This window comes from Oxyura jamaicensis, chromosome 9 (assembly GCF_011077185.1).
Source record: "Oxyura jamaicensis isolate SHBP4307 breed ruddy duck chromosome 9, BPBGC_Ojam_1.0, whole genome shotgun sequence".
NCBI lineage: Eukaryota > Metazoa > Chordata > Aves > Anseriformes > Anatidae > Oxyura > Oxyura jamaicensis.
Window position 1 is genome coordinate 3,354,951 of NC_048901.1, and position 14,824 is coordinate 3,369,774.

Genomic DNA, 14,824 nt, shown 5'->3' on the forward strand with positions numbered 1-14,824 from the left:
TCATGTTTTCCTATACACTTGTGAAATAAAGCAATGTTGCAGTTTACAGCCAAATCTTACGGGAAGAGATTCTTACATAAGGCATCTAAACCTACAAATGATTCTTTATGACTCTCCTCATGCAAAGCATCAATAACATACCCTAACATATACAATGTTGCACAGCTTTACCATGCCAAAGAAATTTCAGTAAACGCTAGTCAATGCCACCGACAAAAATTTGTCGTGTCTGGAAAAGTTTAGAACTTGTTCCAGCTTTGTCTAGAAGAATCATCCACTAACAGACATTTCAACAAATAACACATTTGCTACGACAGAAAAAGAAGCTGCTATTTCTAGTGTCATTCTTAAAGCAGGCAGTTACGAACAGGGCTAAGTTTAAAAAAGTGAAGTATCAGCATTTTAACTACGGATGGGCTTTACCCCCCCAAAGCTTCACAACAACTTGTTAACAAGATACTCCATAGCCTACAATCAATAATTCTACTAAACAAAATACAGATCCAATCAAAAATAAAAAAGAACCTTTTCTATATTTGGATTAGAAGAGTTGCCTCAACTAATTTGTATACACTGTAACTTCATGTTATAGCATGTTAAAATACAAACTCCTTCCTCAAATTGAAGACATCAGTAGCCACAACCAGGGTTTACGTGCTCCACACATCTCCATAGAGGCAACTCAACATTCACCTCAGATTTAGTTTTCATCTTCTACAAAGAAAAAGAGCAGTACACTGGAACTTCCTCTCTTCAAAGGTGACCAAGCCACTCTAAACATACAGTTGCCTCTTATCTAATCCTTAGAGGAAAAAGGATTTCTCCCTTTCCTTCCTCTCTTTAAGGACCTTCAAAATAGTGATATATTTTCATTAAAGAAAGAGGCTGTTGAAACTGCTGGAAGACTGACACCTACTCAATAGAAATGCAGCTACAGGCAACAAGATTATTTTCGTCACTACTGACTCTTTCAGGAAATACTGCTGCACTAAAGATCTAGGCTTCCAGAGGAAAAGGAGAGTTGGATGCATACTGCCTTACGCAAAAGCAGCAGAAAACCCCACTCAGAAGCACTGATCATGTGAACCCGGGGTGTCTGTGTTGGGCAGTAACACACAATATTGATCAGCTACCTAAGTGAAATGAGCTTTTTTTTAAGCAAAGATACCCCATCCAGTGAACTTGGCTTCAAAAGACTCGTGTCCACCTTTTGCTTCAAAGAAAGCTCAAGCTTTAAGTACTAAAGTTGAATATTCAAGTGTCCATCACTTGGTACTCTGTAATGAATACTTACTTCATTTCCATGTTTCTGCAGAAATTCTATTTCCTGTTGTGTGAAAGTAGTCATTGAAATTGACTTCACTCTGTGGGGAGGATTCAAGCCCCGTCTAAAAGAAGAAGCAAGTAGTATTTAGTCAGTATTCAGGAAGTCTGTCATCACACAATCACTTTTAACATAACGAAAAGTCAGCCTACCCCAAAACTGCATTCAGAAAGCAAAAAGCTAACAAAGGAATTTCAGGGGAGACCAGTGTAGCACATGCTACCTGCCCCTTTTTATGCAACTTTATGAACACATTGGACTTTGACTTTTTTGAAATCTTACCCTGCTTCCCCAGACTTGTTCACCTTTTCTTCTTTCATCTCTCAATCTTGGGCTCTTTCAGAGTTTTCCTGTCCCTCCAGCTCCTCTCTTGGTTCAACCCGCTCCTACTGGTACTTCTACTTCACCACTACATTTCTGCCAACTAAACACCCCAGCTCAGACTCTTTTCCTCCCACTTTAACCTTTGCTTCCTGTCTCCTCTCAGCATTTTTTTCTAGTTTATTTTTTGCTCCTCTGCCACAGGTCTGTCGTCTTCCTCCTCCCGAACACTACGCAAGTAACAGTGACTGAAGAAAAAATGCTGCCATTTTTACTGTGCTCTCAATCAAGAGCAAACATTATTAGTGCAACAGCTCCAAATGCTCTGCCTTAAGCAGAAACTGGCACCATCCTCACCTCCACAGACCGCTGCTGCAGGACTAGTAGCAAGTCAAGTCCATTTTGTTGCCAAAGCCTAATATTGTCAAACCCAGTTCAGTCAAAAGCTACAAGCATAGAGAAAAATCTTGCTGAGCAACTGGGAGTATAAGAAAAAGCTTGAGAAGAAAAAGCTTTTTCCTTAAGTACACGCTAGCTACTGCTTTTGCCTGCAAATACTGGCGATTGCAATCACACCGTGTTTTTGCTCAGTGGCAACAAGGACGTTACATCCCACGTGCACCAAGCAGCGCAGACACTAACCCAGCTGGCACAGCTGTTAGCTTAACACTCAGGTTCGTCGAGTCTCAGTTCTTGTCATATCAAAGAAAAGGTAACTACGAGATTTCTAAGAACGTGTTACGTATGTGAGAAGAACGTTTCCAGAAAAGCTTGGAGAAGCTTTCCAGGAATGTAGTACAGGGCTAGCACACTGCTACCGAATCAGCTGATCCAAGTTAGCTTTATTGCTTCTACCTCCTACTTCGCATTAATAATAAATTTGGTTCAGATTGCCTTTAGGAACAGAAAACACTGACAACTAATTTCAGATTTAAGTTTTCTTTAACTTCATGATTATTCCAGGAACGCTATAATTGTTGTTCATCAAAGCAGCGCATTGCAAATGTGATGTTCCAAGTATTAAGAGATCCTAACCTCTGTACTCAAGTTTTAAAGAGAATTTTTTAGCTCTGAGTTTCTATTTAAGTGTAACAAAAACAAACCACTATTGTGATTTTAGCTTGCAATTTCACCTTGATGCATAAATCCTGTACCTGTACCTGTAAGAGGACAACTCTGCCCCTGTGCTTACAAAACACCTTTGTTTCCACATGTTCGCTTTAATTACAGGTGGAAACCGATAAGAACAATGAGCAGGACATTTTAGTTTAAGCTTCATATTAAAAGAAACAAATTTAAGACACCCCATTTTAAAGTCTTGAATAAAAATAAACAATTCATTGTATCTTGCTAAGACGTACCATGAACTTAAAAGTACCTTAAATGCAAAAGTCCTACGTGAATCTACTGATAGATGAGAATTAGTTTTACAGAATGCTATTTGCTTAAGCAAATTCTTCAAACCTGACTGTCCAAAATTGGACTCCATGGGTTAGTACCTCAGCAAGAAGGCATAGGAAGTTTTATTAAACTTTGCGAGAGCTTTCAAGCTGGTTTGTCTATCCAGATCAAGCATCACCTAATGAACTGCTTGTCTTCAGATGTCTAAATTCCACATTAAATTGAAAACAATTTAACTTTTTACCAAATTTTAAGCCAAATCCACATTTATTTCACAAATAAACACCACATTAAAATACTGTAGCATTACCTAACATTTTAGAAGTAATTATTCGTTTTAATATGATGCATTTAAAAAAAAATCTCCCTCAACACAATTATACATCGTCACTTCAGAGCTGCTGCTGGCATATGGATGTTTGCAGGTTTTGTCTGGCTTTTTCTTTAAATACACCTTCTTGCCCCACGCACGCAAGGGAATAACTTTTCACTAAGTCACACTGTCGAATCACAGCATAGAAACAAAGGTGGTATCTGCTTCACGTTTCACAGAAATCTGCTCCTCGAATATTATATAACAATCAGTGTCTTGCTCTTACACCAAATACAAAGTGACCTGAGCCTGGTCAATTTACTCTCCTCATATTAAGGAAGATACCCATAAAAAAGTTCATAACTATTTTAAAAGCTAGAGCTACCCACTAACCAATCCACATGTTACTCAGCACAGGCAGGCTATCTGAACTTCCACACTATCTTCTGCTGGGAATTCAAGTTTACAACACATATGGATTAAGTGCTGTATTGTACCCATGCTTGCAATTTAAAAGCACGGCACACATTATTTAACCAGGAAAATACGTGTACCTGCATTGATTTATCAGGGCTCTTAACAGCTTTTTACACGAGCAAACACACGCTGTCAGTTGTGTTAAGCAGCTGCACCAGGCATATTTAAAGCCTTGACCAGAACACTTTACCCTACCACGAGGCCTCCAATAGTCCTCTCTTGCCAGTGCAACATACATACTTCTGAAGTTCAGGTTATAAAATTCCAGATCTGTATAACCTGTATGTACAGGTTACATCCATGACGTGTGCTGGAGGTGAATTCTCATTTCTTTTCCACTCTCCTGCTAAAGGAGGCAAATACGCCCCGTCCCTAAAGGTCAGATCCCAGCACAGAAACACCAGCTGCCTCGCGTGGTGGCAGAGAGCACGTTGCCATACTGAAGTGGGAAGTCTTGAACCTTAGTGGCCAGAAACGCAAAGCTAACGGGCTAACTATCAGGCTGCATTACTACACATACGAGTAATTCTTACATATAAGATGGCAAGCGGTGGGAGGAAGCCTACGAAAAGCCTCCTCTTACACTGAACTGTATGGAATCAGACTGCAACAAAGGGTTCAATACAAGCGGCTGTATTGCTCGGCATGGAAGTACAACCCAAAGCATACACATGAGCTTTCTTAGATAAATTACTTAGGGCCTACAATCAGAACAGCTTAAAAACAGTTTTATGATTTTCAACTAGGACGAGCCACTTTCAAGCACCTGATACTCACGAACTGACTACAACTTCTCTAACAAAGCGCAGTAGGATTTACAAATTAGAGCTCAAAACAGAAAACCTAAGTACTGAAGCTCCTCTTGCTTCACAAATCCTACGATATTTTACCCTTCCTTACGTACAGAAATCATTTGATGACCCAGATGATTCACTAACAGCTCATCCACATGCAGAGGAAGCTTACTGGTAGGCAGCCAAGTACAACTATGCTTTATGAGGAATTAAGGACCCCCCTTCTTTATAGGAAAAAAATGTATCTAACACTTGCTTCACTATTCTATGCATTTGAAAAGTGCTTTGCACAGTTCTAATGCTCGACAGTATTCCTTGTTTAACAGCAGAAAAAATTGATTATAATCCTTTAGTAATGACTAAACTCAAACTGACCCTGAACAAATATTTGTAACCTGCAGGGGAGCAGTGGTACCAGTTACTCCTTTCTGTTACCGGGCTCCCGAGGACACCAGGCAGCAGCTGCCACCGCAGCACTTTCCCCAGACCGCAGCCACCCCCTGAGCAGCGCTCGGGAAGGTGGCTGAGTCAGACGGCTCCTGCCAGGCTGCGCATCCGGCACGCCATCGCTGCAGCATCCCACACCAAGAGCCCACTCACCAGGACAAGCCTCATACTCAAAATGGGCTATTTCTGGGGGACAGCGCCGTGACCAGCACTTCCAGCCGGGAGAATATCCTCCAGTGACTCGGTCCATGCTGCCAGTGACACAGCCCACCAGCCGGGAAGCGACAGAGACCACAGGCATGGCTCTTCTGCAGGGATACTGCTAAAGCACGTGTTTTTTTGAAGGAAGCTCCAAGGCTGCTGGCACAAGGTCGTGAAGTCTGATAGTTTAAACGTTAAACATTCAGAACACTGTCAGTGAGCACTGGTTACTAACAATTCGGTAGCCAATTATGGTTCAACTTGTGCTTGCTGGTGGAGCAGCCTTTCCTGCGTTCATCGCAAACAAACGGAGGAGTTTCAGAGAATACTGGCCAGGGCTGGACATGCACACAAAAAAGCACACACAGTAAGTGGGCTTTGCTGGGTTAGAGGGTCACTCCCATGGGAGGACAGGGGACAGATGGCTACTCACCACCGTTAATGTCACCCTGTGTCAGATCCTAACATGACCTCAAGGCTAAGCCAGCAAATTCTGACCCTGTAGGAAGCAGGAAGTTACTGAGAGATAGCAAACACCAGGCCAGCAGAGAGCACCTACGTCCCCAAGTGCCTTGAAAACAAGTCGCGGAAAGCCAGTGTCACCACATTCATTGTTATTTCTGTGTTACTGTTCTTAGCAAAAAGCAGTAACGGCCATTCCTGGTACCTGGGGACTTCCCTGGAGACCCTCTACCACCTCACGAGCTCACTTTATATTTTAACAGCCAAAGGCTTACATGCACAGTCAAGATTAATTTAACCTATTTCTTGGAAAATAAATCCTTTCTGGACTGCATATTATTTATTGTGGCATAGACATTTCCTTAGCTTTCCAGCCACGACACTGAAGAAAAAATGAAATATACATACACATACATATACCTCAGCTGTTTTCTGAGCATGTCCCTAAGAAAAAAAAAAGCCCTGGAAAACGATGCCAACACAGACAGCACCACCTTCACTCTAACACCACTTATTTGGACCATTTTAATTTCTGCAGAAATTCTTCTGGGGAAAGGGACAGTAAATCACAGCTGAGTTTGTTCCTGGTATTGGCCAAACACACTAGTCTGGCTGATACAGAAGTCCCTTAGCCAGGAAAATTTTAAATTTCAACTAGGAAGCAGCCAACAGAAGGCCACATCATCCAGTAATTGTAAGAAGTTACATTAAAAAAGCTTTATCATTCCCCACAGTATCAGTACGTTCTGAATATTCTTGGTTGCTCCTTCCTAACACAAGCCCAAAGTGCAACCATCTGAATGGGGAAGCTCCCAGAGGGTTGGAGGGGAAGGGGTGAAGAGGAGTACCGGGAGGAAGGGGAGGAGAGGAGTCCTGCTTATCACATCAGCAGGTAATATTCACGCCTCCTGCCAGGCCATGTTGCATCAAAAGTTTGTACACTCCAAAATTTGGGGCAGTAAGTTCATAATCAAACAGGATTTTTTTCATTCAGGAATGTAATCATCCTACTCCCAGCTTTCACGAATTAAGAGGACCAGGAGAGGTACAGAAGGAAGCTGAAAATTAAGTCAAAGAGGCATTAGATTATGACAAAGAGGAGGACAACCCTGCCAGCAGAACACACAGTAGCATCCAAAAACACAGAAGACGTCAGTACTAGCCTCATCCTTTGAACCAAAGGACCTCTGTCAAATGAAGAGAACCCTTCTGCCAACCCTGACATCACAAGGAGAAGCCTTCTGACTTGGCACTATCGTAATCCTTGACCTGATGAGACTGCTCCTGCACAGCACTTCCTCCCACTTGGGGAAAAAAACACAATGTGCGTATTTCTACACATCCTACATTCTTGTCCAACACCAAAAGGCAGCATTGGGCACAGCTTCCGTGACGCAGCATGCTTTCCTTCCACATAAAGAGAGCTTGAACACAGGGGACAAGCAGAGCCGCTATCCACACCACTGTGTATGACCATGCATGCTCCATTTTGCACAGCTCTGCCTTTGTTCTGGTAAACCCAATCCGTAGGAAAAATCCAAGCCCTTTTATATTATAGGAAACAAGTTAGTTATTCATAACAGAGGAGGTTGACAAGACTCACTTTCAACATTTAAATCAGAAACAGATCATCTTCAAGTCACTAGTTTTTCATCATTTTCAGCAGCATTTGAACAAGCCGGTCAGACTATTTTGGGAGCAGCTGGGAAAGTGGTGGCTTTGTTAAAGCTCTATCTAGTAATAAGGCGTCACTCTCTTCCTATACATAGAATTGTTAGTAGAAATTAATGATGGATCCCAAATGAAGATTTGGGGTTTGGACAGATTGTCCTTACCAGGACAATGACTAAACACCTCAGAAAACCTGCAAAAAAACCTAGTCAGGCATCAAACCTCCAAAGTTTAGAGCTGACCGTACCTAGAACAAGAAGCCTATCCAAAATCATATTGACGTTAGCAGCCGTTTATTGTAACTAACCGAGCACCTTTCTGAAGGAAACTCGTTAATGTGTATTAGTCTTGCACTGCACCTTACACTTGAAAGACAGTCTACTTGACTCTAAGAATACTTCCTGTACCAGGCTAGAAAAAAATAATTGAAACAGGAAGCAGTGCAAGTCATTCACATAGCATACAAACGAGACAAAGTAATAATAATATTATAATATTAAAGCTTCACAGTAAAACAAGCGTTAGGAGGTAGAATGCAAACAGCCGTTAAAGACTACAGAGGCAGCAGTACTTCCACGCATTTACCATTGCGTGGTTCCTCCACTGTGGAAATCTACATTAGGCATTTGGAAATAAGTTGTACAAACAGCTACTCTGACGGAAGCGTAACAAATATCAGTTTCTGGTAGTGAAGCAGACCTCACCTATCTCTAAGTCTCACTATTACGAAAATATCCCATCACCCAGGGTCTAACGCTTTAACCAGTACATGAGATCTTGCATGCACCGTTTGTGAAAGCATTACTGAGTCAATATGAAAGAAGGAGCCCAAGTTTACTTCAGGAGAAAGTTTCAAGTCCTCTTCATAGTTATTTACATCAACTTCAAGCATAGATTTTTTTTATATATAGAAACACTGTATATTTAGAATAAGAGAGCTACATGAGTTATATTAGAATAACATATTAAGAAACGCCTTTCAGAAAAAAGCCCTACTTTCTTTAAGCATAGTAGCATCCAAATGATGGCCAACCTAACAGCAAGTGACAGCTGTTCCTCGCTTACTACCTGTTTCATTGCACGTGCGTCCTTTATGTGACTGGGAACTGGACTATGGACTTCTGTAGGCCATACACTGCAGCTAACAGATAAGAGGAAAAAAACTCCTGAACCTGCGTTAAACATCTCAGCAACACACAATATATTTGTCTATTAAGATTAGGACCCCTGCCTGAAAAATAAAGGAGAATATCCTCATTTAGCAGTTTTGTCATGCTGTTTAACCAGTAAGAACACGTGCAACCATTAAATAAGCTCTGTGCAGTAGCTTAAAATAGTTTCACATGCCAGCACAAATAACAGTTTGCTAGCATAGCAAACAATAGCCAGGGCTGGCTGAGTAAGTGCCATGTACATGTCAAAAACAGGAGACTCTTCAGTTCCACAACCTGAATGCGTTTTCTGTATTCGTGTCAAGCCTGTTCAAAAGTCTGCACAAAGTAGAAGAAAAAACCAAGTCTAATTAGCTGCCTAGCATAAAAGGCAGCTTGTTCCATGTAAATTCAGCACAGAACGAACATGGTTGCTTTGTTTCGAACCTCATTGTAATTAGCAACTTTGTTCTAAAAGAGACTGCTTGGAAGACCTGCGTGGGATAGGGTACATAGTCAGTCCTTCTTAGTAAGGGACAGAAATTAGTTCAGGCTCTCGTGTGTGCTTTCTGAACTAAAACCTTTACAAACAGTCGGGATCCTTTGACACACTACTTATTACTTGGGCCACTTCTTTGACTCTGCTCCATTCCACACACACAATGCCACAGAAACAACAACAAGCAAACAGACGTAGCTAAGCAAGCACTAGCACTGAAGACAGCAGGCTTTTTCCCCAATTACGTACGTACAGCCGGCATCCTATAAACTGAAACCCTGACCTGACTGATCCCAACTGTTCTTGTTTCATACATGCCCCTCAGAGGAGGAAGGGTGGAATAGAGAGGAGTGGGGGGAGGCCCGTGCAGGAATGAGGAACAGGAAAAATGCAATCTGCTTTATCAGAGCCAAGCCCTTCCTAAGGTTCATATATAAAGTTTGTATGAAGCAAGAGTAAGACTTTAAAAAAAATCCACTACTTCTTCCTGATCATGTTAAACTGCTAAGCCTGGAGATTATCCTTTTAGCTGGAGCGTAAAGAGTTGTCTTACAAACTTGTGGCAGGCATAATTTGATACATGAAAGGCTAGACCCGGCATTCAGCATCCAAGGGAGATCCCTCAACGCCGCCACTCGGTGCTCCCGACGGGGTTAGCCCCCCAGACCCTAACGCTGCCACGAAGCCAACCGCTGGGCCACGCGTCCCCTCTTTTCCCCTGGGTCTCCCCCCCAGAATCTTTAACCGCACCTTCCACAGGCTGTCCTCGCTGCCGCCCCCCTCCCAGCCCCCCCCGGGACGAAGCCGGGCAGCCCCCGGGGGCAAAGCAGGGCCGGGGCGGCCCCAGCTCGCCCCACCGCCGCCCCCCGGGCCCTCCGCCGCCCCCCTCACTCACAGGATGCCGGAGCAGGAGGTGCACACGAAGCTGCCCACCGTCATGTCGGTGTAGGTGGGGCCGCGCTGGTCGCAGTCGAAGCACTTGCGGTTGGGCGGCAGGCTGCTCATCTCCCGCAGCAGCTTCAGGTGCTTCTCCTCCTGCTTCCGCTTGGCGCTGGCGGCCATGGCCCCGCCGGCCAGGGGACGGCCCGGCACGGCGCCGGGACCCGCTCACACCCCGACGGCGCCGGCGCTCCGGGGCCCGGCCGGCGGGAGAAGGGGACCGGGGCGGGCAGAAGGAAGAGGAGGAAGGGGCGGGCAGGGCAGCCGATGAGCCGGGGAGGGAGCGCAGCCCGGCGGGAAGGCAGGGAGGGATGGAGGGGAAGGGAAGGGAGCGGCGGCGCGGAGGAGGCCGGCGGCGGCGGCGCCAGGCCCCGGGCGGCTGAATGACGAGCCCGGGCGGAACCTGCGCGACACCTTTATGAGATCAGACAAGGAGATGGCGGCGGCGGAGCGGCGGAGCCGAGCGGGCTCGCCGGAGGCAGCGCCCTCTGCCGCCCGGGAGGACGCATCCTCTCCCTCCCTCCCTCCCTCCGCCCGCCCGCCGAGGAGGGGAGGAGGCGCTCCCGCAGCCAGCGGGGCTGCGTGACCCGTGGTGGGAGAGCGGACGGGGCAGCTCCGTAGCGAGCCTCGGTGCAAAAAGCTCCGCGAAATGGAGGCTTCGCCCCCCGCACCGCCCTCGCCCCGCACCGCCCTCGCCCCGCGCCCGCCGCCCTCCTCCACTCGCCCACACTCCCCGTGTGGGGAGGGCGGGCTCGGGCCGGACGGCGGATTCCGCCCTAAGTGAGGAAAACGTTACCTCGCCGCACCGCTCCCTCCAGCCCTCTAGGTTGCCCTCGTTTAGCAAAAGCGTGATATTTCTGTCATGGAGGGTCGTGAAGGGGCCGGCTGAGGTGAAGGTGACCATGTGGGAGGTTCACAGCCTTGGCGTCTGTCCTGGGCTGGAAATGCCTTGGGGAGATGGCTTCCACTCCTGCAATCCTGTCAGACCCCAGGGACTGACTGCCCTGTAGTGCTTCACGGGGGCTCAGGGAAAATTGTGATTTTTCACAAGACAACTTTGGGAACATTGATATCTATGTTGGTTTCTTTGTAACTGCCATCAAAGGTACCCAGGTTCCTCTTGTGAATATGTCCGACTGGACACTTTCCCCTTGAAAGGGTATAAAATGAGTTAAGTCACATATATTTACTGATATCCTTGAGGAATCCTTGGCTCTGGCTTGAGCTCAGACCTACCACTGATCTACAAAAGAGTGGTTGTTACCTATAAAGTTGTCTAAAGGAATGCCCTTTCCAACTGAGTACAAAATACTTTCAAATAAAAAATATCCAATCTAATTTATTGTACATGTATTATTTGGTGATTCGGTTTGCAGAACCACCTAGCAACACTATAAGTGATTAAAATCTTTTAAGGTTTAATGATTCCCCATTTATTTACAGTCAAATCTTGCACCCTTGACGTCAGTATGTGTTAGCAGACTTGGAGAAGCAAGATCTGATCTACTGTATTTTCCTCATAGTTTGTGTTTTCCTCATAGTTTGGTGGGGGTTTAGTTCCAAAACAAAACAAAAAAACACCCTAGGTTTTCAGCATCAGTAATTTGGCATTTCTCTGATTTCTCTGGACTTGCTCATTTACATGAGCTGATCACAGAATGGCCGAGGCTGGAAGGGACCTCTGAAGATCACCTAGTCCAACCCCCTTCCCGAGCAGGATCACCTAGAGCACGTTGTGCAGGATGGCGTCCCGACGGGTTTTGAATATCTCCAGAGAAGGAGACCCCACAGCCTCTCTGGGCAGCCTGTCCCTGTGCTCTGTCACCTCACAGTAAAGAAGTGCCCCCTGGTATTCAGCTGGAACCTCCTGTGCTTCATTTTGTGCCTGTTGCCTCTCGTCCTGTCACTGGGCACAACTGAAAAGAGACCAGCTCCATCTGCTTGACACCCTCCCCTCAGATACTTACGCACGTTGGTGAGGTCTCCCCTCCATCTTCTCTTTTCTGGGCTAAACAGGCCCAGCTCTCCCTGCCTGTCCTCTTAACGACAGCTGCTCCAGTTCTCTAATCACCTTAGCAGCCCTCCTCTGGCCTCGCTCCAGTAGCTCCATGTCCCTCTTGTCTTGGGGAGCCCAGCACTGGACACAATACTCCAGGTGCGGCCTCACCAGGGCTGAGCAGAGGGGCAGGATCACCTCCCTCGACCTGCTGGCAACACTTCCGAATGCAGCCCAGGACACCGTTGGCCTTCTTGGCCCCAAGGGCACATTGCTGGCTCCTGGCCAGCCTGCTGCCCACCAGGGCTCCCAGGTCCCTCTCTGCAGATCTGCACTCCATCAGGTCAGCCCCCAGCCCGTACTGGTGCTTGGAGCTATTCCTCCCTGGGTGCAGGACCCTGCACTTGCCCTTGTTGAACTTCATGAGGTTCCTCTCAGCCCAACCCTCCAGCCTCTTGAGGTCCCTCTGAACGGTGGCACAGCCCTCTGGGGTACCAGCCACTCCTCCGATCAACCAGGCCTACATCTGTAACCCAGGGTATAATGTGCTGGTCTGAAATATTTCTAATACAGATGGCAGGACCCTTTCACAATGAAAATAAACATCACTAAATCACTAAATAGTCATAAATACTTAAAAAGCATTTATTAAAGTAAACATGGAATATTTCCAGTCTTATAAGGACCAAATTCTTTTATGTCTAATTTCTAACTTTTTCTCTGAAATGCTAATATTTCTGTTACTCAGATTTTTTTTTTTTTCTATGAAACATACTAACATTGGAGATTTTCCAGTGATCTAAATAACCTAAAGCAGATGAGCTAAATTTAGAAAAAAAAAAAAAAAAAAAAAAAAAAAAAAAGCTTAAAGGTTAAAAGGCAAGTTTTGTTGTTGTCATTGGTTGTTGTTGTTTTTTTTCTTGGGAAATACTCTGTACAGAGAGTACTGGTATTGGGTAAAAGACCTGCTGTAGCAGAGAGTTGCGTGCAATTTCAGTTTGGTTTCAATGAGAGTCAAAGGTGATTTGACCTTGCCTGAGTAAGATTTTGTCCAACTCTGCTTGCTTCTCTCATGAATATCACATAGGAACAGGTGTTAATGAAAATGATACTGTCAAGTTTTCATCATAATTAAAATGTAGAACTAAGCTCTCAGGGAAAATCCTAGTCACGAGGGGGAATGGGCTAAAGTTGCACCAGGGGAGGTTTAGGTTGGATGTTAGGAAGAACTTCTTTACTGAACAGGTTGTTAGTCACTGGAATAGGCTGCCCAAGGAAGTGGTGGAGTCACCATCCCTGGAGGTCTTTAAAAGACGTTTAGATGTAGAGCTTAGGGATATGGTTTGGTGGAGGACTTGTTAGTGTTAGGTCAGAGGTTGGACTCGGTGATCTTGGAGGTCTCTTCCAACCTAGACTATTCTGTGATTCTGTGATTACTATTTAAGTCAATCACAAGGTTCAAGAGGAATCTTAGGAATTTTGTATTACAGTGAGCTCTAATTTGTTTCATTAAGAAAATGCTAAGATGCTATTCATGGCCAACACCAAGATGGGCCTGTAGAATCATTTAGGTTGGAAAAGACATTCAAGATCATCAAGTCCACCCATCAACCTGACCTACTTACCAAGTCCCATCACTAAACAATGACTCTTAGTGTCAGTTAAGGTCACAGAATTCATAGAATCATTATGTTAGTAGAAAAATGGTATTTTAAACATTAATTGGCTTTAGAAATCACTTTTTAAAAATACTGAGCCTCTTTGTTCTGTGTTCTAAAGCCAATTTAGACCAAGAAATTATGTAATGAGTTAGAGACTTCATAGGTTTGTGAGGATGCACCCTTTTATAAACACCCAAAAGGTCTATGAGGTTTGGATTCTCTTAAAGATTGTGAGCAATGTGCTCCAAATCTTGGGTTCCTACAAGCAAGCATCTAAATCTTAAGGTGTTGATTCCCGTAGGAACTGGTGCTTGACAAATACAACTACCTATGCATAAATGTATGTGTTACACTGTTGACATATGTAGGGCTGAAAACTGGCTGAATCAGCTTCCAGCCCTGTTTTATCTCCCCACAAGCAGTAAGTAGCTGTGCTGTTCTTCCCTTTCTATTTTTTGTTGCTCACAGCTAGCATTACTTTCCTCAAGGCAGATGGCTCGTTTTTTTTATTTATTTTTATTTTTCTCCAAATTACTAAGGGCAAAAATGCAGAAATAATACACACAAATAAAAACTCCACTGTTCAGTGTCATTCTTTGATTTTCTTTTGCATGATGTATTTTTCAGTTTCTCAACCCTAGGACCTGAATTTCCTTTCCTACAGCTTCTCTGCCCAGATTTGTTCTGCATTCTCTCCTCTTAATGACCGTACTTACACTTTTGTGAAAATATACTGGACACATGTTTATTCCAAAAATTTTAATCCCTACTGCACCTGCTACAGCTTTTAGCATTAATATTATCTTCTTAACAAAGGGCAAGACAATGGTTTCTCATGTTTGCAACATTTCTCTTTATATACATACATATATACAAATTAAAAGTTCTCCCCAGTCACGGGCAACAATTTCTGAAAGACGTTGTTTCAGCTTCAGTAATCCTTTAAATATGGGCTAATAGGGTATAAATTATAATATCCAAGCACATAATCTAGGGGACTTATTGTCAGGACCAAAAGAAACAAGTGTCTAAGAATGTACATCTGGAAGATGAATAAGACATCCTCTGTTTGTCACTAGGATTGAGGTCAATAATATCCATTTTAAAGCAATTAACCCAGCAGGCTAAGTGATGTGGAAATTATCATGCTGAAAGACTAATGGGCTA

General features: G+C 44.3%; 1 protein-coding gene across 10 annotated transcripts in view; it reads right to left on the reverse strand.

The window, feature by feature from the left end:
• Positions 1-10,280, reverse strand: part of AGFG1 (ArfGAP with FG repeats 1) — a 36,060-nt gene extending 25,780 nt beyond the window's left edge. For 4 of the 10 annotated variants that reach the window (XM_035334470.1, XM_035334466.1, XM_035334464.1 and 1 more), the window contains exons 1-2: positions 9,957-10,280; positions 1,295-1,388 (exon numbers count right to left, since the gene is read on the reverse strand). In XM_035334470.1, coding sequence (XP_035190361.1) covers positions 1,295-1,388; positions 9,957-10,123 — 261 coding nt within the window. In that variant the 5' untranslated portion in view covers positions 10,124-10,280. Of the gene's footprint in view, positions 1-959; positions 1,047-1,294; positions 1,389-9,956 lie in introns of those variants that run through there. The other 6 variants (XM_035334472.1, XM_035334465.1, XM_035334473.1 and 3 more) reach the window with 4 other exon arrangements.
• Between the last annotated feature and the right edge of the window lie 4,544 nt (positions 10,281-14,824).